General features: G+C 39.9%; 2 protein-coding genes across 6 annotated transcripts; one reads left to right on the top strand and one right to left on the bottom strand.

Annotated features, from left to right (window-relative positions):
• The first annotated feature begins 3,473 nt into the window (after window positions 1–3,473).
• Window positions 3,474–7,247, top strand: klf4 (Kruppel-like factor 4). Of its 2 annotated transcripts, XM_035390080.1 has the most exons (5): window positions 3,474–3,789; window positions 3,903–4,020; window positions 4,833–5,598; window positions 5,676–5,840; window positions 6,598–7,247. In XM_035390080.1, exons 2-5 carry the CDS (start codon window positions 3,925–3,927, stop codon window positions 6,771–6,773), a joined length of 1,203 nt encoding a protein of 400 aa, XP_035245971.1. In that variant the 5' UTR covers window positions 3,474–3,789; window positions 3,903–3,924; the 3' UTR covers window positions 6,774–7,247. The 2 variants fall into 2 exon arrangements, with proteins under 2 accessions (XP_035245971.1, XP_035245970.1); XM_035390079.1 differs by having other exon boundaries at window positions 3,474–4,020.
• A 4,066-nt stretch (window positions 7,248–11,313) lies between these two features.
• rad23b (RAD23 homolog B, nucleotide excision repair protein) lies at window positions 11,314–24,428 on the bottom strand. 4 transcript variants are annotated; one of them, XM_035392107.1, is made up of 10 exons: window positions 24,390–24,428; window positions 21,185–21,266; window positions 18,666–18,745; window positions 17,819–18,018; window positions 16,502–16,557; window positions 16,051–16,178; window positions 15,509–15,647; window positions 14,888–15,015; window positions 14,016–14,180; window positions 11,314–12,199 (listed from the first exon to the last, which is right to left on the bottom strand). In XM_035392107.1, the coding sequence occupies exons 1-10, from the start codon at window positions 24,411–24,413 to the stop codon at window positions 12,086–12,088; spliced, it is 1,116 nt and encodes a 371-aa protein (XP_035247998.1). In that variant the 5' UTR covers window positions 24,414–24,428; the 3' UTR covers window positions 11,314–12,085. The 4 variants fall into 4 exon arrangements, with proteins under 4 accessions (XP_035247998.1, XP_035248001.1, XP_035248000.1 ...); XM_035392110.1 differs by lacking the exon at window positions 24,390–24,428 and adding an exon at window positions 24,162–24,383; XM_035392109.1 differs by lacking the exon at window positions 24,390–24,428 and adding an exon at window positions 22,957–24,141.
• Between the last annotated feature and the right edge of the window lie 1,819 nt (window positions 24,429–26,247).

The following is a 26,247-nucleotide window of genomic DNA, read 5'->3' as shown; positions in this document are numbered from 1 at the left end:
CCAAAACCTTAGGCATACCAAAATCAACAGTTTGGAACATCATTAAGAAGAAAAAGAGCACTGGTGAGCTCAGTAATTGAAAAAGACCGAGTAGTCCAAGAAAGACCTCTGCAGTTGATGTCCAAAGAATTCTCACCATAATGACAAAAAACCCCAAACATGTGTCAGACAAATCAGAAGCACTCTTCAGGAGGAAAGCATGGATGTGTCTGTGGCTACTGTCCACATGACGTCATGAACAGAACTACCGAGGCAACATTGCAATGCAAACCACTAGTTAACCACAAAAACAGGATAGCCAGGTTACAGTTTGCTAAGTACCTAATAGAGCCTGCAGAGTTATGGAAAAATATCTTGTTGACAGATGAGACCAAGATTAATTTATATCAGAGTGATGGCAAGAGTTAAGTGTGGAGGCCAAAAGGAAATGCTCAAGTTCCAAATCTCCCTCTCATCTGTGAAACATGGTGGTGGGGGTGTTATGGTTTGGGCACGTATGGCATGTATGACAGCCACAGGTACTGGCTCACTTGTCTTCATTAATGTTTTACAGTAAATGCTGATAGCAGCAGCAGAATGAATTCTGAAGTTGTACAGAAGCATCTTACATCCATTCTACAGCAAGACAATAATACCAAACATTGCTAAAACAACAATGGGGTTTTCCAAACCCAAAAACTGGAAAATTCTTGACTGGCCAAGTCATTCACACAATCTGAATTCAATTGAACATGTGCTTCATATGCTGAAGAGAAAACTTAAAGGCTCTCTAAATAATTTCAGTTGCTAATAAAATGCTAATGGATTTCAATGAACAAAAAAATATGATACTGTAGTATAGAATTATCCTCCAAATAAAAATAATGATAAAGATCCTCAAGAAAAGCACTTCGAAAGGAGAAATAACTCTTTTAAGCAAGTGTCAGACTGACACTACTTCCTTGTTCATTTTCCATCATCACCATTTCATTATTTTTCTTTGTTTTTGGTCTCTGGGTGTTTTTGTAGTCCTTGCACGGCTTATCATTGTGGAAACTAACTCATCACTCACTTCTTCGATAAGGAATAGTTAGCTACTGCTTGGCCAAATAAACCATACCTAAATACCTTAGATGTGCTGGAAACTGACACAGTACATGAAAACTGCAACAGAAACAAAGGCTCAGAAGGCTGAGCAAAGTCGTTTCCCAGGTTACCAGTTCAAGGTGTTAAAGACTATAAGTATCAGGATCCATGAGGTACTTAGTTGCCATCTGTGTAATTTTTATCGATCACCAACCTACATTGCTGAGTGGGCCTTTAAAGCAACTAGCCCCTGAAACAATCTGGAGCTGAAGATGGCGGCAGTACATGCCTGGCAGAGCATCACCAGAGGGGATACTCAGCACCTGGCGATGTCTATGGGTCACAGGTCATTGCCTGCAAAGGACATGCAACAAAGTATTAAACATGACTTCAATTATATGACATTATTATGTCCAAAATGATGGTGACCTGAAATGGGGGGTGGGCTACAGAGCCATATCGTTGTCCCAAACATTATGGTGCTCACTGTAATAATCATCGTCGTGCCACCACCATATCTGAACACGTAAAAGCTAGTTCCAAAAACTTCTACGCCAACTATTTTCTGTACAGCATACATGATAGCTTTATGATTGCTTGTTTTAGTCTTCAGGGTTCTGAAAATACCTTGTTTCTATTCACCCCCTACAGACATATCTGCATTTACAGTATTGGACTAGCCAGCTACTGGTAACATTCATATATTGGACAGTGAATGGTCCCATATGTCCATAATTTCTGCCACTCCTGATATTAGTTCCAAAGTAATTACACACTCATTTGCAAAACTGAATCCTGCCAACTTCTGAATGAGAGGGCTGAATACCAAACATATTTGCAAAAAGTGGGACTGACAATCCCTTGCATGCCTCTTCAACATTTCTTCCCCAATAAATACACTCATTTTAAGATATAAAACGAGAATCTGAACAAGAATATCAGGTACTGCATAAAAAATTGCACAAATACCAAAAAAAAAAAAAAAGGATATGAATAACTGGGATTGGCAAATCCATGTAGTCAATATCAATGCATCATAACCAGTGGCAGTGTGTAGAAATAAAGAAAGTGATGTAGCAATGTCAATACATGCAAGCACACATGTAGTGTATTCAGCAGGAAGAAATGGGCAAACATACAAGAAAGATTGGGAAGTGGATTCACTAGATCCTGTTGTGACAGGATTGTCACTGAGTAGGCTATAGCGTTTGTTCTTAAAGATTTTTTAGCCCGATACATCTAATTACTGGATCACAATTTATGGCTCAAATCCATGCAAACAATTCGTAGCCCATTTCAAAGGCAGTTTCAGCACATTTTTAGTACTTTTTTAAAACAAGTTTTATAAGATAATTCTGTAAAACTAAATAGTGCAAATTGTGATTCAGGTTTTGAGAAAGTCGAAAAAAATTTGCATGGTAAGTAAATATAAATAAATAAATGCTTGCCTACTAATTAACCTAATATATTCAATTGACTTGTCCAAATTTGCTTGCTTCAAAACTGCAATGGAAATATTATCTGCATACTTTTACCATTGACTGAGGGACACAACAAAAAAAAAACCAAATAGGAGACATGAGCCAAATCGCAGATGTCATAAGCATGTCCCATGCTTCCAGTTACAATTGCGCTCAAAGCGATAACGTAGTACGTACGTAATACTTACGTTCTCGGGCAAGCCGAAGGTGTTCAAATTCTTCAACTAATAGTCTATACACACCTTCAGGGTTCAAGACACTAAGACGTCATTACACACTAGAACGAGTGCAATATCGAACACACACACACGCACACTCACACACACAAGGTCGTGCACAGGCTACTACAGGATTAAGGGTATTGAATATTACATAGATATAAAGAAATGTTTGCATTTATAAAATAATAATAATAAACAACTAAAAAGATCGTTTACATTTAGATGCCAATTACGTAGAAATAATGCTCAAATGCATTGTGTTAACGTTCTGTTTAAAGGGAGAATGATATAAGACCCTAAGAATTAAACAGTCCAAAATAAAAGTAATTGTAAAACACTGCCCCTCGGATTTGCATCAAAATTCACTTTGGCTACGCATTCTCTTTGCTGTGTTTTTGTTCATGACCTGCCTGTATCCTTTATCTCTCCAGAACTTTGCGTGGATCCGGTTCTTCCACTTTAGAAATGAATAAAAAGCAAACAGTCATTGCATGTACGGCCTCTCTGTTGCTATCGGTCTGTTTGGATACAAACAGTAACAGGAGACTTCAAGGCTTTTTTTCTTTCCTTTTTTTCTGCTCTACAAACCAGCTGCCAGGGCGTTGCGTGTTATGACGAACTCCGCCGAAGGTAGGGCCGACGTTATAGATGTTTTGCCCGTTGCTATGCAACAAGATCGTGACGATTTAAGACGTAGGACAGACAATTTAACGCCGTCTGTCGCAGGAGTTTCATTCAGACAACCAAACCCAGTCTGCCCATGGCAGACGCACTACAAGAGGAGGGAATCCCCGGGTCTCGCCTCATTCCTGATTAATTTGCATCACAGTTGTTGCGTCCACAGGCATGGCACTGTCCTAGCGTAGTGAGGAACACGAAGTGACAAGACCGGGGACATTTGGCTACAACTAATGCGAAACCGCCTGTGTACTTTTCATACAGTAGAATATCTGAGGATCTTCAAGTGAATATAAAAATAATTTCCATTAATGAGGTGCGTGTTTCACCCAAGCAAGGCAACGGTTCGTTTTTATTAGATATTTCACTACTTTAAATTTTAAGCAAACGTTCAATTTGGGAAAAAAACTAAAAAGCAGCGAGACCAAGGATTTATTGGCATGTTGTATTCTTACAGGCAGCCACCAAGTGACTTCGACATGGCGTTAAGCGGAACGCTTTTGCCATCCATATCGACATTTGCAAGTGGCACCACCAGCAAGAACAAATCAACGGGACCGGGAACAGCGAGCTCAGTAAGTAGCCTTTACTTCAGCATATATTGAAATCTTATTATAGACCTGTCTTCGCATTGAAACAATTACTTTCTCGATTTTTATTTTTTGTTAACTTCCTAGGCGTCCTAATAATTCCCTGTTTACGGTAATACATAGTGCAGATCATGGTATCGCAAGGAGTTTTTCCTGAAATTAGCCTGCTGCAGACAAAACACATCTGGAGTTTAACGAATAGCCTACTGGAGTGTTATAACCCTCCATGATACTACAAATACGGAGTGCTTTACTCGGTAGCCTGTTTTATGAGACTTGGTAAAGAGTTAGCCTATATTGGAGTTGGTCACCTAATGTTTCACGAACTTTAAGCAGCAAAATGTTTTACATTTTAAAAAGTCGCTTTGTGCATTTTTCCAATTTAATCATTCTGCGAAATGTGTGCTATAATTTGTTAAATATTTAGATGAGACGCCGTCCGTAATGCGCTTAAGGAATCAGCGTGACTGTCCAAGCGAAAACATTAGTCAAGACAACGTTTGACCCAGAATATTCCCGATATTACCGGTAATTCATGAACTGGGGATAATAATTTAATCTGGGAAATATTATTCAGATCGGATCTAATTGTAACTGGGATCGGATTTATTAATATTCAAACAAGACAATACAAAATGCAAACTTTTAAAAGTATTTTTCTCAGCTTTTTTCTCTCGTGATAAAAAATAGGCTTTTCTCCGATGACACAACAAGATGGACTGTATTCTGCGTTGAATTAGCAAGCAGTTTAACCATCGTAGTTACACGTTTATCAAACTTCCTATTCTTTTTTCCAGAGATGGAAAGAGGAACTCTCCCACCTTAGGAGATCCTGTGTGCCTACAGGTGGTGGTTGTCCAGAACAGGAACTCATTGCTGGGATGGCTAAGAAAGAGCCAGAGGACCTGGACCAACTGGATTATGATTTTATCCTCTCCAACACCATGCTACAACAACAGCAGCAACAGGACGCTGAGGCCAGCAGCTCTGGAAATCGGCCTCCTTCTACAGGGTCCTACTCCTATCAGGGCAGTGTCAATGAAATCCTATACACCATCCCTGACATAAGTGATGTGTCTCCCTCAGGGGGCTTTGTGGCTGAGCTTATGAGGCCAGACCTGGACCCTGCGTACCTGCAGCCCACCAACCTACAAGGGAAATTTGTGGTCAAAACCACCATGGACATGGCGGACTACAGCCCAAGTGTAAACATCAGCAAGAGCAGCGCCGTCTTGAACTCGGCCTTGCCCTTTGTTTGCCATCGGATAAAGCAGGAGAACCCCAGCACGTGCACCGTCGGTCACCCGCTGGACCACCAGCACGGGGTGAGCTTGCGCCCCGGGAGCAGCCAAAGGCTCCTCCTCGGCACTCACAGTTTCTCTCCAGGACGGCCCGTGGGGGCCGCCCGGCCGCCCGCGTCCCTCTCCTCGGGGGACCTGCTGAGCAGAGACCATCACCCCTCTCCTCAGGTCTTAAGTCGCCCTCCACTGCCTGTCCCCCAGGGCTACCACGCCTCAGCGGGCTACTCCCCCTACACTCAACCTCCGCCCCTCCAGTACCAAGGTCAGTCCTGTCTAAGTGTTTCTGAATTCCGCATTTGCTACTTGAGGCCATGCTTACCCCACACTCTTCACCCCTAGAGCTCATTCCCCCGGCAGACTGTTTGCCAGAGGAGCCCAAACCCAAAAGGGGGCGCCGCTCCTGGCCCAGGAAACGGATAGCCACCCATACATGTGACTACGAAGGCTGCGGCAAAACCTACACCAAGAGCTCCCACCTCAAAGCACATCACAGAACGCACACAGGTACATTTCCCCAAAAATACACTAAAGTGCTGCTGAAGTAGGACTGCGCAAGCAGACTTAATCATTATTACTACATTTTCACAGTCGTAATAATTTAGAACTGAGCCTTGTCAGGCTTTTAATGTGAAAGTGAGGAATGTATCTTTTAGTTTTATAGGCCTATTTATGCCTGTTTCAACATGTTGTGGTTTTGTGGGTTCTGAGGCTTTATCATGAAGATTGTCATATGATATATAATGCTGACATTTTCTTGAGTTAATGATTTGGACAGCTAGATTACATTAACTTGAAACAGCTTGACGAGGCTAAAATGTACAACCACATAAGCGACGTTGTGTAAGCAACTACAGATCCTTACCAGTGTGCAAAGTTTCAAATAATCCGCTGTTAGCACAGCACGTTTTCAATAGACTCCAATCCCTCTTCTCTTTCCATCTGTAGAGTCTCATGCTAACATTGCAGTATAGCTATAATTTCAGAGATAATGCACGCCGGTACATGATTAGATGACAAATAATGACACAATAATGAAGATACACAACCTTTTCTACAGTATCTGAGCATAAAAATATAAATTCAGTTGATTGGCTGTTATATCATGAGTAGGAAATCGCAGCTGACAGGTGTCATCCTATATGCCCTATCATTCAGCGTAGAGCAGGGCAGCTTTTTCTGGTGACACAAGTTGTCTACTTCTATTTCTGGGCAAAATTATTTCTTTTTTTTAATTTTTTTTTTTTTTACTTCCATTGTTTAGGAGAAAAGCCTTATCACTGTGACTGGGAGGGTTGTGGCTGGAAGTTTGCCCGCTCCGATGAACTAACACGCCACTACAGGAAACACACAGGCCATCGCCCTTTCCAGTGTCAGAAATGTGACCGGGCCTTCTCAAGGTCAGACCATCTCGCCCTGCATATGAAACGGCACTTATGAGGCATGACAGAATTAAGGAAAGTGGCAAAAAAGAACAAATCTGTGGCCTTACACCACATACTGCCTTCGAACAGACGTGCCAAATGACCAGCTGTGTTGCCCACGGTAAAGAACTTCGAACAAAGGTTGAACTTCAGGTGTTTCCATCGTCTTCCAATAGACTGGATATTTATAGAAATTTCTTACAGAATTTCTTTTTTTGGGACTAAACTGGAATTCTAATTTATACACGACAAAACCTGGAAGACCAGGTGCCAAAATATGACTGGAAATGCATGACTATCAGGGAAAAATGAAATGAATTAAATGCAAAATAACTCCATGAAATAAGGCTTTCAACCCAGAAACATTCCATTTGTCTTCACAAGAACACACTGTTCAACATTGTATTATACATATATTTTTATACTGCTCTTGCAAGCCATTGAATTCAGGTACAAAATAATTTATAGTTATATGTAACAGGATGGTGCTCAGAGACTTAAATGTATTTAAAGGTACCAAAAGGAAAAACAAACATTCAAATGTTTTCTTGTGCCATATGGGTTTTCTTTGTTTCTTTGAAACTGGTCTTCCATCTGCTTGACTTGGATCTGGTGAACGTGAGGTCCCTTATCAATGGTGATGGCAATTTTTCAATGCACTGTGATCGCAAAGTGCAATAATGTCTAGTTATTAATAAAAAACACAATTTTTTTAAAGAATGTATTTTTTTGTTTAGACTAATTATGTAATATAATCCATTTCATTTTGTACATTTGTAAATAAAACATTTTCTTAAATTTGATATATTATGCATTATTGCAAAATATCGAAATAAAAACAAATGTAAAAAACAAAGTTACTCCAGCTATATTTTGTACTGTGGTGTTTTTAAAATCTTCACCATTAGTTTAATGCCAAAGGTGATTTTTATAAATTATTTAACAATGCTGTTTAAATTACTAGCTGATAATAGTAATAGTTTTAGATGTTGGCTGATATGACCACTTACTGTAATGCTTATTTTATGCTGTGTACCTGGGTTTTTAACTGGATCAATTTCAAAAGCTTTCAGAGTGGTTATAAACTTTGGTTACAATTATACTTTATATTTTACTTGTTCTGTTGCAGAAAGCGTTGCACTACAGAATTACGCATATGCGATTAAAACTAAATTAATTAATTTACATCAGTGCCAAGAATGTGCTCAAGAGTACACTTGTGCAAATGTTCACTTATTCTGCAGTGTGTTGAATCTTTCTGCAACCAAACAAGTCATTTCTACTGGCCTACGCACCTGCCTACGCTGGATTTTACAAGGTGCAGTGAGTTCAGAAATTTCTAGTACATATATTTGAGCAATAAGGTCCATGTTGTTGTCTATAAGCCATAACTCATTTCTTTTGCGTTTTGATGAGACTTAACGCACCTCAAAAGCTTTTTGTTTGGCAAAGCTATTGAGGTGCGTTAAGAAGAGAATCCTCCTGTGGGCCATTTAAATTTTAACGACTTTATAGGTTCTATAGCTACATTCATAGACCAGACGCAGCATATCTGAATATAAAACTGAGATTATGGCATATGTTCTATACTCTGTATGTTTGCCAAAATGGATTATGGATATGCTTTGCATCCTGTTTGTGGTGTAGCAAAGTAAATACAGCATACACATTACACAAAAAAAAAAATTCTAACTGAGATTAGAAGTTTGCCATAGCTGTTCAGTATACAGTCAATTATTCAGGTGCTCCAGTTCATTCCATTCAGCTCATTGCTGGTGCACTCAAACTTATTGTACTGTTATGGATGCATTGTTAAACATGTTTATCCACAACTTTAAAGCAGACTCATATAATCGCTTTCATGAATAAAAGGGAAACTGCCCGAGGAGAAATTAGACAATGTTTTACTTAAAAAGATCCGAACAAATACTCTTCTAACATGTCCCGTTTCCATGGTGTTCTCTTTTCACTTGTCATACAGAAGAAATGTCAGGTAAACCAAGCCACTGGACAGCATTCAGCGGTGAAACAATATCCCTCATTTATCAGTTTTATATTATTTTCAAGTCCCTGGTTCTACTGAGCCAGCTAACCACATAGAACTCAGTGGCTGGCGCTAGTCTATGTTAACTTTAGCAATTATTAAACCATTTAGACCTAAGGCGAATAATGAATAATGCATTTCGCCTTCCCATCGTGTATTTCATCGAATCACAATGCATTTCATCGGTCACGTGTCTTGAAAACGATGACAGCATCTAAAAACGCGCTCACGTCGCATCCGGCTCTAAAGAGAGAAGCATGCAAACGTCGCACCCGGAAAAGGGATATACACACAAATGTTGCATCAGGTCTTTATGGGTTAAACAAGTCTTGCCATTACAAGAGTTATTATTTGTATTTATTTAACCATTCCCTTGGAAATTAGGGATGTTTTCCCTCCCTCTTAAAATGACTGCATTTGCATTTTGCATGACCTTGAAAGGATGACAAACTGCAAAAATGAAAAGAAAGAGGTGTGTGCTTTTTTGACACTCAAAGTAAAAAGAAGTATTTGAGTGGGACTCCGTCCAAATAACTGCAATGATAAATCAACGGTAAGCATGTCATGTCAACTGAGTTACAGGCGTTTGGCGTCCCTCAGAGTGCCCTGTGCTAACATGAGATGAACCAATAAACGGAGAACAGCACTACACACCCAATCCATCAGGAAAAAGGGAAGTAGAAAGAAACACAACAGTCCAGATCCAAGTTATGTTTAGCACAATGTAGACTGAATTCTTCCCTCCCCAAATTACAGAGGAGAGATATTTTGCATATGGCAAACCATTTAACCCCCACCAAAACTAGTGGGGGTCAGGTCCCAGGATGTTAAAGATGATCTTCTGTGTTACTCTACCTCTACTGATGTGTCCTTTTTCAGATAGACCAGTTGATCAGGAAATTCCTAGGCCAATATAGGACAGGTAGTCAAACGGGTGAAGGAAAAAAGCACCCTATTGAGCACAAAGGTTACAACAACCCGAGAAAAAAAAAGGCAGCATAGGTAGCTGTGATCGTGACACAAGTATTCTTCAATAAAGTGCTCTTAAAGAAAAGGCATATACAGTAAAATATGGAAAACACATATATTGCAATAAAACGTGGGGGTAAATATACAAATTACAGCTGCTTTCAGCAATGTATGCTTAAAACACATGGTGAAATATATTTTTCAAATAATCCACATGCATTGCAGCATATGCTGTTTTTGTAAGGGTGTGGGGATGAGGTTAGGTAAGGATAAAGTGATCCTAGATTGACTGTTACGCATCAATAGTCTGCTCTTTATAATACGTCTGCATTAAAATAACTTCTACAAGGAGGACATATTTAAAAAAAAAAGAAATTAGACTGGTTTCTTACCACTTTTGGCATAATGCCACTCTAGTGTGACTGAGATGGGAGACTGTACCAAATTGTGTTAGAAGGGTAGACAGTCATTTAGTAAATGTTTATCTTTGTTCAGGATAGGTAATTATAGGTGCAATGGTAACTGCATAAAGTTTGCAAATGCACTCAGCATTTGATTAAGATAATGTTTTGTTTCAGAAACTGTCAGGAGTGTTAATAAGGTGAGTGTTTTCTTTTGCTGCTGTCTCGTCTGCCATCTCCAGTGGAGGAGTCCTGATGAAGTAACCTATTCAAGTCATTTTTTAATGAGGGGAGGAACAAATATGGCTACAACTGACTGTCAAGTGTTCGGGTGGTTAACAGAATGAGTTTTTCTACTAGTCGTTTTTATTTTCTGCTTTAAACCAATTTTTTTGTGTTATTCTGGAAGTTTTGTTATTTCTGTAAATATTACCTCATCACATACACCCTTGCTTGTGGTAATAAATACCTGTCTTCTTTGCTACATGTCCTATACACATGACCTCCCATGGCTGTAAAATCCCATAACCCTTACTGACAGGCAGTGAGAACACTGATCGTACTGGCTGTGCATTTCTTGATGGCATGGCTCTCTTGCCACCATGTGGACAAATCTGATATTACAATACCACTGCACCTGCCAGATGCAAGGGTGACAAAATGGCTTCAACAGCCGAATTCAGAAACAGGTGTTCAGTGTAGCATTTATGCTTTCTTGCAACTGTTTGGCATGAAGTAATCTATTGTAACATTAAGTTAATGCCGGGCTGTGACTGGTAAACGTGGCATGAATTAAAAGCATGATATTTTAAATACATCCTATCAGAAGAGGTGGAAAATTGTACAGATCCTCTGTGACTACCTGTTGAAGTGAACAAGAGAATGAAAAGAAGTTATAACTGGGATTAGATCTTGTAACCAAACAAGCAGAGAAACACCTGCCATATGCTATACCCACACTTCATCTCCTCCCCTTCTTTGAGTAGAGTGGTGCTCACTTATTGATTCACGACAGCAAGGTTCTGAAGTGAGCAAGGCTGCCTTCTCAGTGGCAACGAAAGGCAAAACCAGTCCAATGGCACCAGATAAGAGGACAATAGAAACTAACCTCTCAGTTCACGCTAAAACAAAATTTACTTCCATTTCATACATTCAAAAGTTTTATTTCTCTGTAAAAATGACAGTAAATTGTAGTAATAGGAACTGTAAATACTAACACCTACTACAAGCCATTTACATGCCTTCAATTCTTTTGATAACACTAGAATGAATTGCATTCAGTCTCCATGAAAATATGGCGATAGTTCACTGTTGTGTACATGTAATTCCCCTGGAACATGTAAACTGAGCGTATTGCATGCACTACACTTGGAGCCAATTCCTTTCAGATTAATAAACAGTATAATGGTAATTTATAAAAAGAAAACAAAGTTTGCTTTAAAATCTTTACTGATTTTGCTTTACTGTGTAAATTTAAACAGCACTGGCAAGCCTATACTGTCCAATCAAAAAGAAAAAAGGAAAAAAAAAAACATTGATGCATGAATACCATAACAACCTATTCCACTACCTATGTGCAGCTGACAAGTTGGGAAACATTTAATTGGCAATAAACACTTCAAATCAGTATTCATTCTGAAGAATAAAAGACAATCATGTTCATCCAGGCTATATGAAAAAGGAACAGGTTGCACCGTTTTTGTCTAATGAAGCAAGGGGTGTTTACCAAGTTACCAATTTGAAGTGTTATGAAACGGTTCCTTCCTTTCACACAGATGTTGATCCAGTGTTACCAAGATGATAAATTGATGTAAGATCTAGAAAAATCAAAGGCCTTCCCCAACCCTCCCCCCCCCTCCAATGATAAATCAAAAAAAAAAAAAAGAAAGTTGAGCAAAATTTCCACAGCTCCCTTTAATCATCGTCAAAGTTCTGTTGTAAAAGGAAGTTTGCTGCCAGGTTCTCATTCTTCTCACAGGCAAAGTAAGCCTGTATGACAAGTCCTTCAGGAAATCCTAGTGCTTTTAGCTGAAACAAGCAGAGGGATCAGGAATTACATTCAGTACAATACAAATTAAACAGCTATCGTGCGATCTTAAGTCAGGTGACTTCCACCAATGAATAACAACCCACATAAATAAATATGAACAACTGCCTTAACCGTCTTAGTTACAATTTTTTTTTTTAGTTGTTACATACGGGCAGCAGTGTAATAAAAGTTTTGGAATTTTCTGCTTTATTCAGACAGGTAAGAGATAGAGCAGGGACCACAGTTACGAAAGTTCCATAGTGGGGGAACAAACCCCTGCCCACACGGGGGTACTGGCATATTCCCTGAGCAGCCCTACGCACCTTAGCAAGGTACCTGCTTCAGTAAAATACCTGAAAAAATGGACTGTCTATAGATACACTTTTATACAGATACACTTTATGACTTCATTCCAGTGAAGGAAAATCTTAATGCTAGAGCATACAATCACATTCTAGATGATTCTCTGCTTCTCCAACAGTTTGGGGAAGCCCTGTCCTGTTTCAGCTTGACAATGCCCCCGGGCACACACTGAGGTCCAACTAGAAATGGTTTTGTCAAGAACGGTGTGGAAGAACTTGACTGACCTACACAGAGCCCTGATCTCGACCCCATCCAACACCTTTGGGATCAGTTGGAAAGCCAACTGCGAGCCAGGCCTAATCACCCAATCGGTGCCCGACCTCACTAATGCTCTTCTGGCTGAACAGAAACAAATCCCTGCAGAAATCTAGTATAAAGAGCGGAAGGTGTCACAGCAACAAAGGGTGGACCAACATATTAATGCCCATAATTTTGGTTGGGATGTTTGATGTCAGGTGTCCACATACTTTTGGCCACGTAGTGTAAGATCGACTGCTAAAAATGTATGTGGGTGGGAAACAACAGATAACAACCCGGGCACATTTTAGGTTGTGACCACAAGTGAAACTCAAGTAAGATGGGTTCTGAAAGGGAAATAAATTCAGAATGGTTCGATACACTGGCCGAGTATGGTGAGGTACCGTTGTCGTGGCTTCATAATTATTACACATTAAATGTCGTAGATCACAGAATGAAACCATTTTGTCTCCTTATCTTACAACATATCTATTTGACCTAGATTAAATTATAACTCAAAAACATGGTCCTACGTCAGCACAGGATCGTGGAATATGAAGCACAGAATTCAGTAATTAATACAGAACCCTGCAAGGAATTCACTTCACAAACCTGAACATTGTGTTCTGAAACAAAATGGAATGATGTTGCTATCACAGAAGCAAGCTAAACACCCTGAACTGCTGAAAATCCTAGCTGAGTAAAGCTGTAGCAACATGCCCAAGCGACTGTCTGTCGCAATAGGTGCAAAGCCCTCAGAAAGCTTAACGCTCTCAGTCATCCCTTGGATCGCAATCTGAAGAATAATATGAACTACATGTGCAATCAAAAGACAAACCTTGCCAAATGCAGGCTCCCTCTCGCCCCTTCTCTTTTGTGTTAACAATAATTTCTAATTTCAGTTTCACAACTGAGGTAGGAGGGTTTTTCAAAATAAAAGTGAGGTGGGCTCATTTCCAAATACAACATAGAACGAAAGGAAAGTTAAGGAAAAAATAAGACAAGGGCCCTATAGTTATGTAGGTAGAAAACTAGATTTAAAACATAGTGCCAAGATTTGAAAGTATACGTGTAAAAGAAAATTTGCTCATCACTCCAATCATTGGACTGCTAATTTCCTCTTATTGTTTCAATTGCTATTACTATCAGGCTCTTATTGGGATAATTGTCATTATTAAATGTTCTTTGGCCCATTTTACTCTCCTGTGTGCCTACCCTCTCAATGGCTTCCTTCTCCTGGGGAGTGACCTGGATGTAGTTCATGTGTCCCCCTCCAGCCTCCGCCACCCCTCCCCCTCCACCTCCACCTCCACCCTGACCTGCCTCCTGGACAGGCTCATTCAGCATCTGGATGAACTGCTCTTGATGACTGCTGATTTGCTGGAGGGAATACAGAGGGAAATTCTTCAATAAAACGTGGGTACTTTCTCATAGGTCTGTGGGCAAAAACATTTGCATGTCAAATAAGCTGTGGCACTTTAAGAGAAACAGCCTTATCAACACATAACTTGTTGCATGTTTCTAAATGAGGGTTTTCACACAACTTCAGGGACCTAGAACCCTTTTAAGGTCCCATTCTACCAAATTCAAGGACCCATAAACCCTGGACAGCAAGCTGTAGTAATCTTCAGTGCTTCAGACCATCAATAAAACTAAACTGAAATGGACACAATATCCTTGGAAATGAAAATAGCACTCTTTCAACTTTCATGAACAGCAATTAAGAGCAGACTGAATTCTAATCCAAGATCAGGTTCTAATGGCATAACTATAAAACATGGACATTTTTCAAAATTATTGCCAAAATCTCTAAACAAAAACTAGCACTTTAAAATACCACTGTCAAGGAGTATGGGAACTCTGCTATGTTCCCAAGCAAGCAGTGTTCCAAGATCAATTTTAACCCTTTATTTATTTTCACAAACTGACTAATGAAGTATTTTTCAACTGCATTTGTAACCTTTCACATTCTATCTTGCAACCTTTCTTACTTCTGCTTATGAAAAGGTTTGGGTATGGGGCACACATGGAGACAGACTGCACATGTTCATCAGCTGCGGGAGAACGAGGGCGTGTGTTTGGGCTACCTGCAGCAGCTGTGGGTTCTCCCTCCCGATCTGCTGCAGTAAGGCAGGCAGCAGGGCTGGGTTCTGCTGAATGATCTGCCTCATCTGCTGGAACTGCGGCTGGTTCCTCAGGAACTCCAGAGGGTTGGCTGGGTCACACAGAGAACCAGCGTCACCGCCGTGCCACGGCCTGGCCGAGACGCCTCACTTTTGCAGGGGAGCTACAGCGGCAATGACTCGGGACAGCCCGTCACATACTTAAACCATGCAGCATTCCTGTCTCGTTTTACACTGACGGCGCGAGTGCGCATACGTGTGTGTCTGTGCACACAAGTGTTTGAGCATCTGCGGCGTCGTGAAAGATGTGTGTGACAGCAGCGCTGTCATCTGGGCAACTTAACTCCAAGAAGCACAGAATTCCATCACAGACTTCTATGGGGAAGCAGACTCGCTGCACGAGTTGCTGTATTGTCAGTGGCAAAAAAAATTAATAATAAAAAAAAATAATTACAGAAATGTGGCTTTTAATATAGCAATAAGTGAGGCTACAGAGCTTGAGAACAAAATGGAGGGTCAGGAAGCAATCAAAATGACATGACACAGACCGAAGAATACCAGAGTCGCGGTCTGAGTGACACTTACCCCCAGAGGCGGTAGTGGGCTGTGTGGGGGTGGCACTGGAGGGCAAGGACAGGGACCCCGTGGTGGCAGCTGGAGTCCCCCCCGAGGGGGGAACAACTGGGTTGGCCACTGTGTGACTCTCCTCCTCTGCCGGAAGACCCTGAGGAAGAGAGCAGCACACTTGCAGAGGCACTTGCACCACAGTTGTGTTGAGTTCCTTATCCAGTTAAAGTACTCTTCTGTTAGGCGGACAAATTTATCTAACAGAAAACAATATTAGACCACAGGATAATATTTTGCATATTCAAGAACCATTTAGGTACAACACTTTGTGTCTATTGTAATATTCCACATACAATTTACACTGGGTTTTTTTCAACCACAATGGGGAGAAAAAAATCAGCACAACCTTCCTGCCCTTTTAAATATCAGCATCTGTCTGGTAAAAAGCATGGTTTAGTTATCTACATCAAGCAAATGTTTTACACAGAAGACGTGTTTGTAGATTAGGGACATTGGACATGTTTTATTAACAGAATATCAGTGCACAAAGCCACACTCACTGTCAGGAGGTACTCCACAGCCCTGTCTGGGTTGTTGAAGCTGGCCCTCAGTGCCGCCACAACCTGCTCTCTCTCGTAGCCCATCAGCATGATCTCCGTTACCATGTTCTCATATGACTGGCCTGTCACTGGAAAGCAGGGGGAATTCAATCACAGGCCACAGCAGCAGCAGCAGGACTGCACCTCACATGCCTACTGCAAGACTCCGGAGAGCTACACAGAAGCAGGCAGCCACAGCATAATTACAAACTAACTAGACACAGGTACCAATTTCACAGAGCCATCCATAATTTATTCAACATCTATCACTGTATGATTACGGTATAACACACTGGCCTTTTGTCATTACCGAACCAGTCATTATTTGACAAACCTATTTTGATCTTTGCCATCAAAAGCAAATTCACCGTTAAATTACAGAGGTGAATATGGAGTATGTAAAAACACTAACCAAGAGCAGAGGTGGCCTCTTCAAAAATGTTCACATTTGTCACGGGACTTGATGAGCTGCAAAGAAACAGAAAAGGATGCTGTGAAAAAGCACTGTGCGTCATACATATTTAAGAAATCGTTTAAAAGTTTGGATGTAATACTTCACAGCATTTTACATATACATGTCAGTTCAGACATTTGGAAGCTTCCGTCAACGTTGCCATTGACAAAAAAGACCCAACAACATGTAGTGGCATAAAGAGCTTGTAACGTGGGAGAGATATTTTTTCTGGAACCGGTTCAAGCGGGGTGGGGGGGTGGATTGAAGCATACTACCCACAGAGGAAAGAGGAAGATCCAAATTCCACCCTAGTGACAGAACCTCTTAATACTTTCAAGTCTCCGTTAATGTAACCTTCATACCATCTGTTCCCCAATGTCTTGGCACCCTTTTCTCAAACAGACCTGCCAAAAATGTTCTCTCAGCCCTTAATTAACCTCAGCTAAAGCCATTCAGTACGGCTGCTGATGTAGCTGCAGCAAAAGAGCCTGAGTTGCTGACAATGTATCTACATTCTGGTTTGGTCATGGAAATATGAAGAATCTCAGCATATCAGTTTTAAACGAAACGCCATCTTTCTTTCCGTTTGACTTCTGTCTGTGAATGAAAACTAACATGGCCATTTATATCATTACATTCAAAACCCATGCAGACAAGGTATCTCGGTAAAATGGTGAACTATGCATTACTATGCATTTTCTATGCATAATAAGTTACAGCAATGCTCCCAGATGAACCAAAAATGACAAGAAAATATGAATAACTCTGGGGGATCAGGGTAATTTTGGCAAATATTCAGGCAGCCATGGGGAAACAGTCATTCATAGACTTTTCATTATCTTCACATTGCCTAAAATATTATTCATCTAACAAAAACTCAAGTGGACAGATGGTACTGAATGACATTAGAACAGGCCATTCAGCACAGTTAGGCTTGTCCCAGTCCCAGCACTGCAGCAAGCTTGGACACCAGCAGCACAAGGGTCTCTGCCTCGATTTAAAGTGGCATGCTGCACCACTCTTTAAAAACTCCCAGTGTACAAGAAGAACTTCCAGGCACTGCCGTGGGACTTTCCCACCTATGTCCCCTTCCTCTTTGAAAACGGCTCAATCTGAAAAATCTGAAATTGCCTTGTTAATAATCCAGAAAGAATGCTGGATTAGTTTTTAGAATGCAAGTAATCTAGGAAAATTCCATGTTGCTGACACTGCCTTTTTTACACTGTAACAGTAAGCTAATGGCTCTCGATGCGTGACTTGACATGATGCCAGTACCTAACGGGAGAGGAGGCAGGGGCGGTGCTCTCAGGGGGCTTCTCCTCAGCGGGCTTGTCCTCTTTGCTAGTGCTTTTGGGCGGGGTTTCAGCAGTGGTGGATGCAACGGGGGCAGCAGCAGGCGCCGTAGTGCTGGGTGGGGTTGGGGTTGTAGTCACGGCAGCAGTGGAAGATTGGGCAGATGATGATGCTGGTTTAGGCTGGAAGGAAGCAACATCGAATGTGTGATGAAGCAATTAACAGGGCCAGTAAATTCAACCAATCTTGACAAGCTACTGCGGTTATAGGCATTTCTTTTTAATGATTAAAAACACATTTTTTATATCCTGCTGTGGTGCCAAGATAAAATTTGGTTTCTCCTTTTTACAAGACTAAAGATTTTTCATAATCATAATCTGCACCTTCAATTTTGTCTCAAACTGCCAAAACTACACCTGACTAGGTACATGGCTTTAAATTAAATGATTGCATGAACTCTTAAAGTCCTTGAAGATATCTGAGGTTGCAAAAGCAATCAGAGAATGCATCTTAGTCAGTATGCGACTGGGAGTCCTGTTCTTAGGAGCTATAGCATGCAAGAAACAGCTGGTGAAAGCAACAAGAAGCAACTGGCAGCATTTACAATCATGCAGCAATGATCACATGAATCTTGTATGTCATCTAGAGGACGAGCTGCACTTCGGTGCAATTTTAGAAGAGTAAGTATGGGGCTCAAACCTGACACAGTGCTAAACAGTAGGCAAATGATGAGCCTATATGAAGCGAAAGGCAGTAACTTTCAATATGTACTCTTATGTTCAGATATTTATAGGGTAGTTCATTCAAAGCCATAGTATCATGTTCTCACCTTAGCCACCATGACAACCACAAAGTTCTTCTCGTCAATCTTGTACTCCTTGAGTGCAGTGTCATCATTAAGGATTTTTCCTGAGTGGGAAAGGGGGGAAACATTAAATACAGTTTATCAATAAAAGACTCTTTAGCAGCATCTTCTATAACACACAAAACTCACAGCAAGCAAAGAAGGGTGCTTGAATCCTACATGCTTTGTGCATACTTGTATAATTTTACATGGTCAGTGTGAAGGGTCTCTTTATTCTTTAATATTTCTCAGGCTAGAATGAAAAACCAAAAAGCAAACAAATTTCCTGCTGTACTACAAGTTGTGGACAGAATGTTGAAAAAGAAACATCCCAATACCGCAATTCACATCATGAACGTACTGTAAATAAGTCTACGGCCACTGTGACATTCAGAAGTCTACCAGAAGGAGAGCTGACACAACCGTTTCTGTCCACATCAAGGCATGCCAAAGTTGCAATATGTTGAGGTACAGCTGAAATTGCCCTAGTGCAAACACCATGTAACTTAACAATGTTTACCTCCCAAGTTTAAAACCGTGGTTGTTTCCCCCAATGTGAACTGCAAGCCAAAAAGTCCAAGTCTCTGGCAATTCATTCATTAATTTCACATGGGATTCCAGGGGAAAATATTGCAAACGACTAACTGTTGGGTGAGAGCAGGCTATGGAATTTGCAACACCAATCAAAAATTGACAAAGTATGCAGCAGGATTGAGACAGGCATGCAAACAACTGGGCTAAAAAACTGAAAGAAAAGATACATTTATTTTTTAAATTATATACGTGTAATTCTTAACAATTCTTAATCCATCTGCTTCTGTGCTGTGAATTTGTTAGCAGAATCACAGCACAAAACTACAGCCATTTCTTGTGCTACCATCAAGCAACAGGGATAGAAATGCAGTATAGCATTATTATTTAAGAAAATGCAAGTGATGTGATTAAAATTGGAACTAGTTACAGTCTAACATGGTGAAACTTCCTGGAAGTCAGATTCCACAGAACTGGTTCTAAACAGAACAAAGGCTCCAATGTGAGGAATGTAAATGGGCTGCTTCTTTGAAGCACAGGGAGGTCCAGCCTTCTGATAAATAAAATGCATAAATTGGTTCTTGTGAATTTCTTTTCATTAGACAGTAATAACTCATACAGAGGTGCGAACAAAATGTACAGCATTAGCTTTCATGCTGTATGGTAATCACACTGACATTTAGCTTCACTTAAATATATATTTCAGAAAAATAACGCAAACTAACAAAAAACAAAAACTAAAGTGTGTGAATACAGGTTCACATGGGAGAGGGGCAAATAAGAAAAGCAAGTCTGCAGGGATGAAAATCCAAGTACATTTTTCAATTACAGAATGGATGAGCAAATCTTCTAGCCTGTCAGATGTCACCAGAAAATGATAAATTTGACATGACACCAGCCCAAATGGATCGATTCACAGATTTCAAAAAACAATTTATAAAAAAAAAACAAAGAAGGGGAATTTTACTGACCCCATTTGTTGCCCTACATAAGTGAAACTGCAGAGATATGAATGGGCTACAATTAGCCTACAATATGGCATTGCAAATTGGAGGAGAAAAGGAAGCTGTTAAAAAATGTTGACCAAACTTTGGTAATATATTGTTCTGACAGCTAAATATACCAGCAAAGTGTACATCTATACTGATGTTCTCTGTACTTTGCATGCAATGCTCTCTTGTACTTATGTCACTTGTTAACTAATGGGCTTTTGGTAGCTACCCTTCTATTGCCTGGCTATGGGACTGTTATGATTATTAATCAGCCAGGGAGTGTTGTGCAAAGCATATGAAAATATATATATGAATAGATATACAATAGATTAACAAAATTAGGGCAACATTTAATAGCAAAACAGAGAAAACCGAGCCATAGCTATTACGTTGCCATGCCATTTCAGGTTCATCCATGTATCTCTTTTTGCATTGGTATACTACTACTGCTTTGTGTGAGAATCTTGTCATCAGCAGACAGTCATTAGCAGAAATAGTCTAATGGATCTATCAGATCATCAACATAGACTAAAATGACTAAAACATGAATTTAGAATTCCCAGAATAATCTGGTGGGAAAGCTGGCCACTTCACTGTTATTCTGTTCAGTAGATCATTGGAAAAAAACTAACCAAAAACTAAAAAAAAATGAATTTTCACTAATTGAAAATGATAGCACAAACACCCAGAACACAATATATATAAGATCTTGCTTTATAAGATAGGGCTTCTAAAAGTTTGATAAAGAATTTTTCTTGCTCATACATTTACATTTTAAAAGATTAGTAAAAAAAATTGTGGTCCTGAAAAACAAGTTTATCCTGCCAAAAAACAGTAAGATTCAGGTAAGAAAAGTGACAAATGTGCCAACAGTCAGAGTCATGGGCCAGTAATCAATGGTGTACCAGTGCAGCAGTACACATCTGAGTTAATGAATGGGCACACAGTATAGGCTAATTCAAAATAAAGAAATAAACATACCTGCGTATATCAATTTCTGTCCTGCAACTGGAAAACCATCTTTTCCCTTCTCGTTCTCAATTTTTTCCTTCAGTGCCTTTACCTTTAACAAAAAAGAAAAATGAAAGCCAATGATCAAACAGAAGAATATGACAGGCATGTGACAATGCTTCTTCAGCACACAATGCACTCATTACTTTTACTACACAGACACAAATTCAACATAAGCACCCCATCCCACACTGTACAGTCTTATGTCCTGATGTATGCACTGCTTGACACAAAACAGACCCCAGTTTTGTTTTCCTAAACTTAATCTGCCAGTAAAGGTATATTGAACTCGATCTAATTCTATACATGTCATAAGTCATTTATGACATATGCACATTTTAAGTAATTTAAGTATAAATTAACTGAGCTATTATTTATTAACTTTTACAAGGGAAAAATATGCTTTATTATTTCCCCATCTCAATTGATGGGCTAATATAATAACAAAGCACTAAAGCAGCTGCTCAGGAAATTTATCAAGGCACAGAAATACTGACCAGCATCAAAAACATTCATAGATCCACTAGTGGAAAAAATACTGCTCTTATCAGGCCTAGATGTCCTTGGTGGGCTGACCTGAAAACATGTTTATTTAGGCTGTTTTTCACTGGCTTGACCAACCAAAGATAACAGACAGTACCGTTCAACAGGAAGTGGCGTACATCACCACAATTTACATGTGTTCAGGAGTTCCAATTTTGATTTTTATCACTGATATTTCTAATTTTACATTTTTACAGATCAACTCTTTTAAATATAGGCTACATAAATAAGTTAATTTTCTGCATTTGGGTGCATCCCTGCTGACTGGTAGGTGGCTCATTATACTGCAACAGTGAGCTTCAGTGTACTGCTGTGCTCCACACAACCACATCTGGTATCACATCCTGGCAGCAGCAGTGGCAACTGTGACCAGCTGCCCATACGAGAGGCACAAAACTGGGATCGCCCAAGGAGAGCAGATTCTGTGCATAAACTATGTAGCACTGATCAACAAAACTGCAGGCGATATCAAAAGGCTTGGACCGTAATGCGGACCATTCTAACACATAATCCTTACTGGGACATCCCTGTCTTTGGCTGATCTCCCATAGGCTCAGCCATACAGGAGGAGAGAACAGCTGTGTGGTAGCAGGACAGGCCTGCAGAGGCATGTCAAGGGTCAACCAACTGAGCGTCCATTCTACTAAGAGCACAAGTGCACACCCCAATTATTGAAAGGGTATGTTTCACACAGCCATAAAGAGCAGAGCTCTATGATTAGACAACTGGAGCCACAGAACCTGGGGAGCTAGACATTGCAGACAGTGAACCATTCGTTGTAACTGTTTGGGATTCCAGAGGGGTTCAAATACAGCATGTTGAACATTGCTATTTCTATAACATTAAAACTGTTATAAAAAGCAAAACATTTGGACACAACTATGAACTTTTCCATCAAGTGTCCGTTACTGAGCATCAACATCAATGTTATAAAATCAGCACAAACAAGTTTATATACAGGCTTGATCATACTGAATATTATGTCCATTAATAAGTAAGCTCACTTACACTGTTCAATGCCTGACTTTGCTATGACATTCTTCTTCAAAAAACTACAGAGCTTAAACCACTAAAGTGTGATATTAATTTAGGATTTTATGTGAGTATAAAAAGATTCAACTAAGATGTGTTAATCATTGTCACACAGGAAATTAACACATTGGTGGGGGGGAGGGGTTGGGGGGCTGTTTGTGAAGTACCTGACAGCCCTGAGGACACAACATGTAGGACGTTTGCTCACACTGTTGTCTCACGGGGATGATTTGCCTTTTAAACCTCATTAAGATAAAGGCAACTGGTGGCAATATATAGAAAGAGTGAATGCCTAGATGACCGTGCAACACCAAGCAGCACAACCATGCCTGGGAGTATAATCAAAGTTCAACACCAAAACGAATTTGACTATCAGTCATACGCACTTAATATCGGTCTACAAGAGTACTAGTCATAAAGTGCCAAGTCATAGTTCTACAGGCCAATTCCCCATGTTGTCCCCAGTGGAAGATACTCGCTTCAAACAAAGTTAGTTATACAGACCAGCTAACTTATGCTGTCAGTTATCTTGAAAAAATTGAGACTGAAGGATACCCTCAACACACCAACTTTGAACAGCTGAAGTTAAATTATTTAATATGAGATCTAGGGCAGACAAACGTTAACTAGCGCTACGCTCTGAATACCTAGAAAACATAACGGCCAGATGGCTAACTTTAACCGAATGTGTTAGCAAGCTACAAGAAAATTACAGACGCTTTCTACTTCCACAAGACAAAATCCGCACAAAGTGTATTTGATGTAAAACGCCAGTTGATCACGTTGGCTTTGCAATGTTCATTAAGTGTAGCTTTACTTAAAATCGCAAGCTCAAGACCTCGACAACCTAGGTCGATCGTCTCCGACTGTTTGGCAATTAGCTCGCCACTGATAGGCTAACTTAATGTTTTAGCCATTTCACATTTTTTCTCCGCTAATTGGCTACCATGCTGTTAAACCCCATATTCATTTAGATCGTTTATTACTATTCTACATGCTAACAATAAGTATGACACGCTTATACGTTTCTTTTTTTTTTAAATTAACGTTAACTGAGTGGCTAGCTAATGCTAGTAACAGATAGCCTACTTTTACTTTCGTAAGCCAGTTGAACTGTTACCTAGCTAGTCGCTAGCAATTGGAGACAGACAGTTTTGGGACAAGAAACGTGTCAAGTTGGTTAACCTGCCAGGTTATTCAACCTGTTCTGCTAACTAACTACCTCATACTCGCACTAACTTAACGAACTAATAGCATCCCGGTCCAAACACAAATACGCTGCCGAACTAGCTAACCAACTACCACCCTTCCCAACGGAGTAGGCTAGCTACACCACTTCCAACCCATGCATGGTGTATCCACCCGCGCTCACCGTCTCCTCTCCGTCTATGTCGATTTTAAACGTTTGCTGTTGCAGGGTTTTCAAAGTGATCTGCATTTTGGCGACGTGTGAATACTCTGTCTCACTGGTATCTGGACTACGCCCTCCCTGGATTCTTCTAAAAAATGTACGCGTATGTTTTCCCGACTCTTTTTGCTAGCTCATTACAGCCTGTCCGCTGCCATTTTTCTGTGATCTTTTTTCGGAGCATAAACAAACCTGGCCTTCAAATGAAATACACATGCGCAGAGTGTAATAAGCTTGTGCGACTGCGCAAACTACGGTGCCTCTGGCGCTGACGTCGATCTTCCGGGAAAGTATAACTCCAAACAAGATTCGTAGGCCTACATACAACACATTTTTTTGTGCAAAATGATTTTGTTGTTTAAATTTGGCTAATGTCATATAAACCGTATTTATTTATTTCTTTATTTATGCACGGGGTCTTCAGTAAACCGTGAGAGGAAAATACACATAGGCCACTTGCCTTTCCCATATTTATTAATGGAAATATTATATAATTTATTTAAATTAAATAAAATTCACCTTTAATTAACTAGGTCACAGAACATACATCAATCCATTATCTATACCTGCTTATCCTGATCAAGGTCACGGTGGGTGCTTGAGCCTATCCTAGCGTGCATTGGGCGAGAGGCAGGAATACACCCTGGACTGGCCGCCAATCTATTGCAGGTCGCACACACACCATCCACTCACACTGATACCTATGGGCAATTTATGCCCCTTTTCCATTGTACAAAGCAGTTCAGGAATCATCCATACCCAGAACTATTCAGAACCCTTGTAGTTCCTGGAATCCATCCATCTGCGAGTGAATGGTGCACTCTGCAATGGACTGGAAAACTGTCCAGGATGTATTCCTGCCACTCACCCAATGCATGTTGAGATAGACTCCAGCACCTCTGGCGACTCTGACCAAAAATAAGCAGGTATAGATAATGGATGGATGGATGGATGGATGGAAGATTTATGTGCTATCAGAAATTATGAAACTTTTGATGAAACTTTTCTCATTATTAATGCAATATAACATCTCCCAATTAATTTTTCTAGAGTCAAATGTAGCCTATTCATAAGTATCAGAAGAAGTGATGCACTGGAAGTTTTTCCATTTGTGCCCTCGGCACGAATAGTAGACAGTGTGCCTCTAGCGGCAATATGAATTGTCTGTTTTTGATGTAAAAATAGGAAATTCAGATCATAGTTTAGATATATTTTTCTGTTTGAAATGTTTACGGTAGATATATTAAAGCAACCCATTTATATTTAAAGCCACCAGGAAACAGTTTGTCCTCTGTGCATAATGCACTGATGAGCTGATCTGTGGTCCTCTTTTTGCGTCATTGGGATACAACCTAATTAATGTAAACACCTTCTGTGTGTACTCATACTTGCTTTTTCCACTCAGACAATCATTTATTTTACATACAAGATCATTTGCAATTGATGTACCATGTTGCACTGTGGACACATATGTTTTGGTAGTATGTGATTTCCCATAAAATGTTGAATGTAAAATTATGTTTAGATCAGTCTGTTGGTTATCATGTCGAATTTGTGAGGATGAGATTGGTCTTCAATGCATGTCACTGAAGGTCTGTAAAGCACTGACATGTTTTGAGCTAGTGGCTTCTATCACAGTCTGAAGGTTTGTCAGAGATATGTTATATTTGGCAGCCTAAAATTTACTAATAAGCAATTAGCAACCAGTGTACAAGTAATCAAAGTGTCATGATAACAAATTATACATTACAACCTAATCACTAATTACTCATTACAATCAATTATCTATGCAAAATATCAGAAAGTACCCTACTTCTAAATACAGAAATAAATCATTTAAAAAATCCAAATAAGATAGAGGTGAATAGATTTCAAAGAAAGCCTTATCATAAAATTATTGTAAAGGATTGGGAAAAGTCCCCTTTGCACAACATAACAGTAAGATTAATAAAATAACAGCCCATTTCTTAGACTTGCCACAGTGCACGCACATTTAAAAAATGTATCACATTTGCTTTTTCAGTCCTCTTTGTGCCTCAAAAAAGAATTG

Source organism: Anguilla anguilla, chromosome 14 (assembly GCF_013347855.1).
Source record: "Anguilla anguilla isolate fAngAng1 chromosome 14, fAngAng1.pri, whole genome shotgun sequence".
Classification (NCBI taxonomy): Eukaryota; Metazoa; Chordata; class Actinopteri; order Anguilliformes; family Anguillidae; genus Anguilla; species Anguilla anguilla.
The sequence above is the reverse complement of the archived record's forward strand: the minus strand, read 5'-3'. Positions and strand labels throughout refer to the sequence as shown.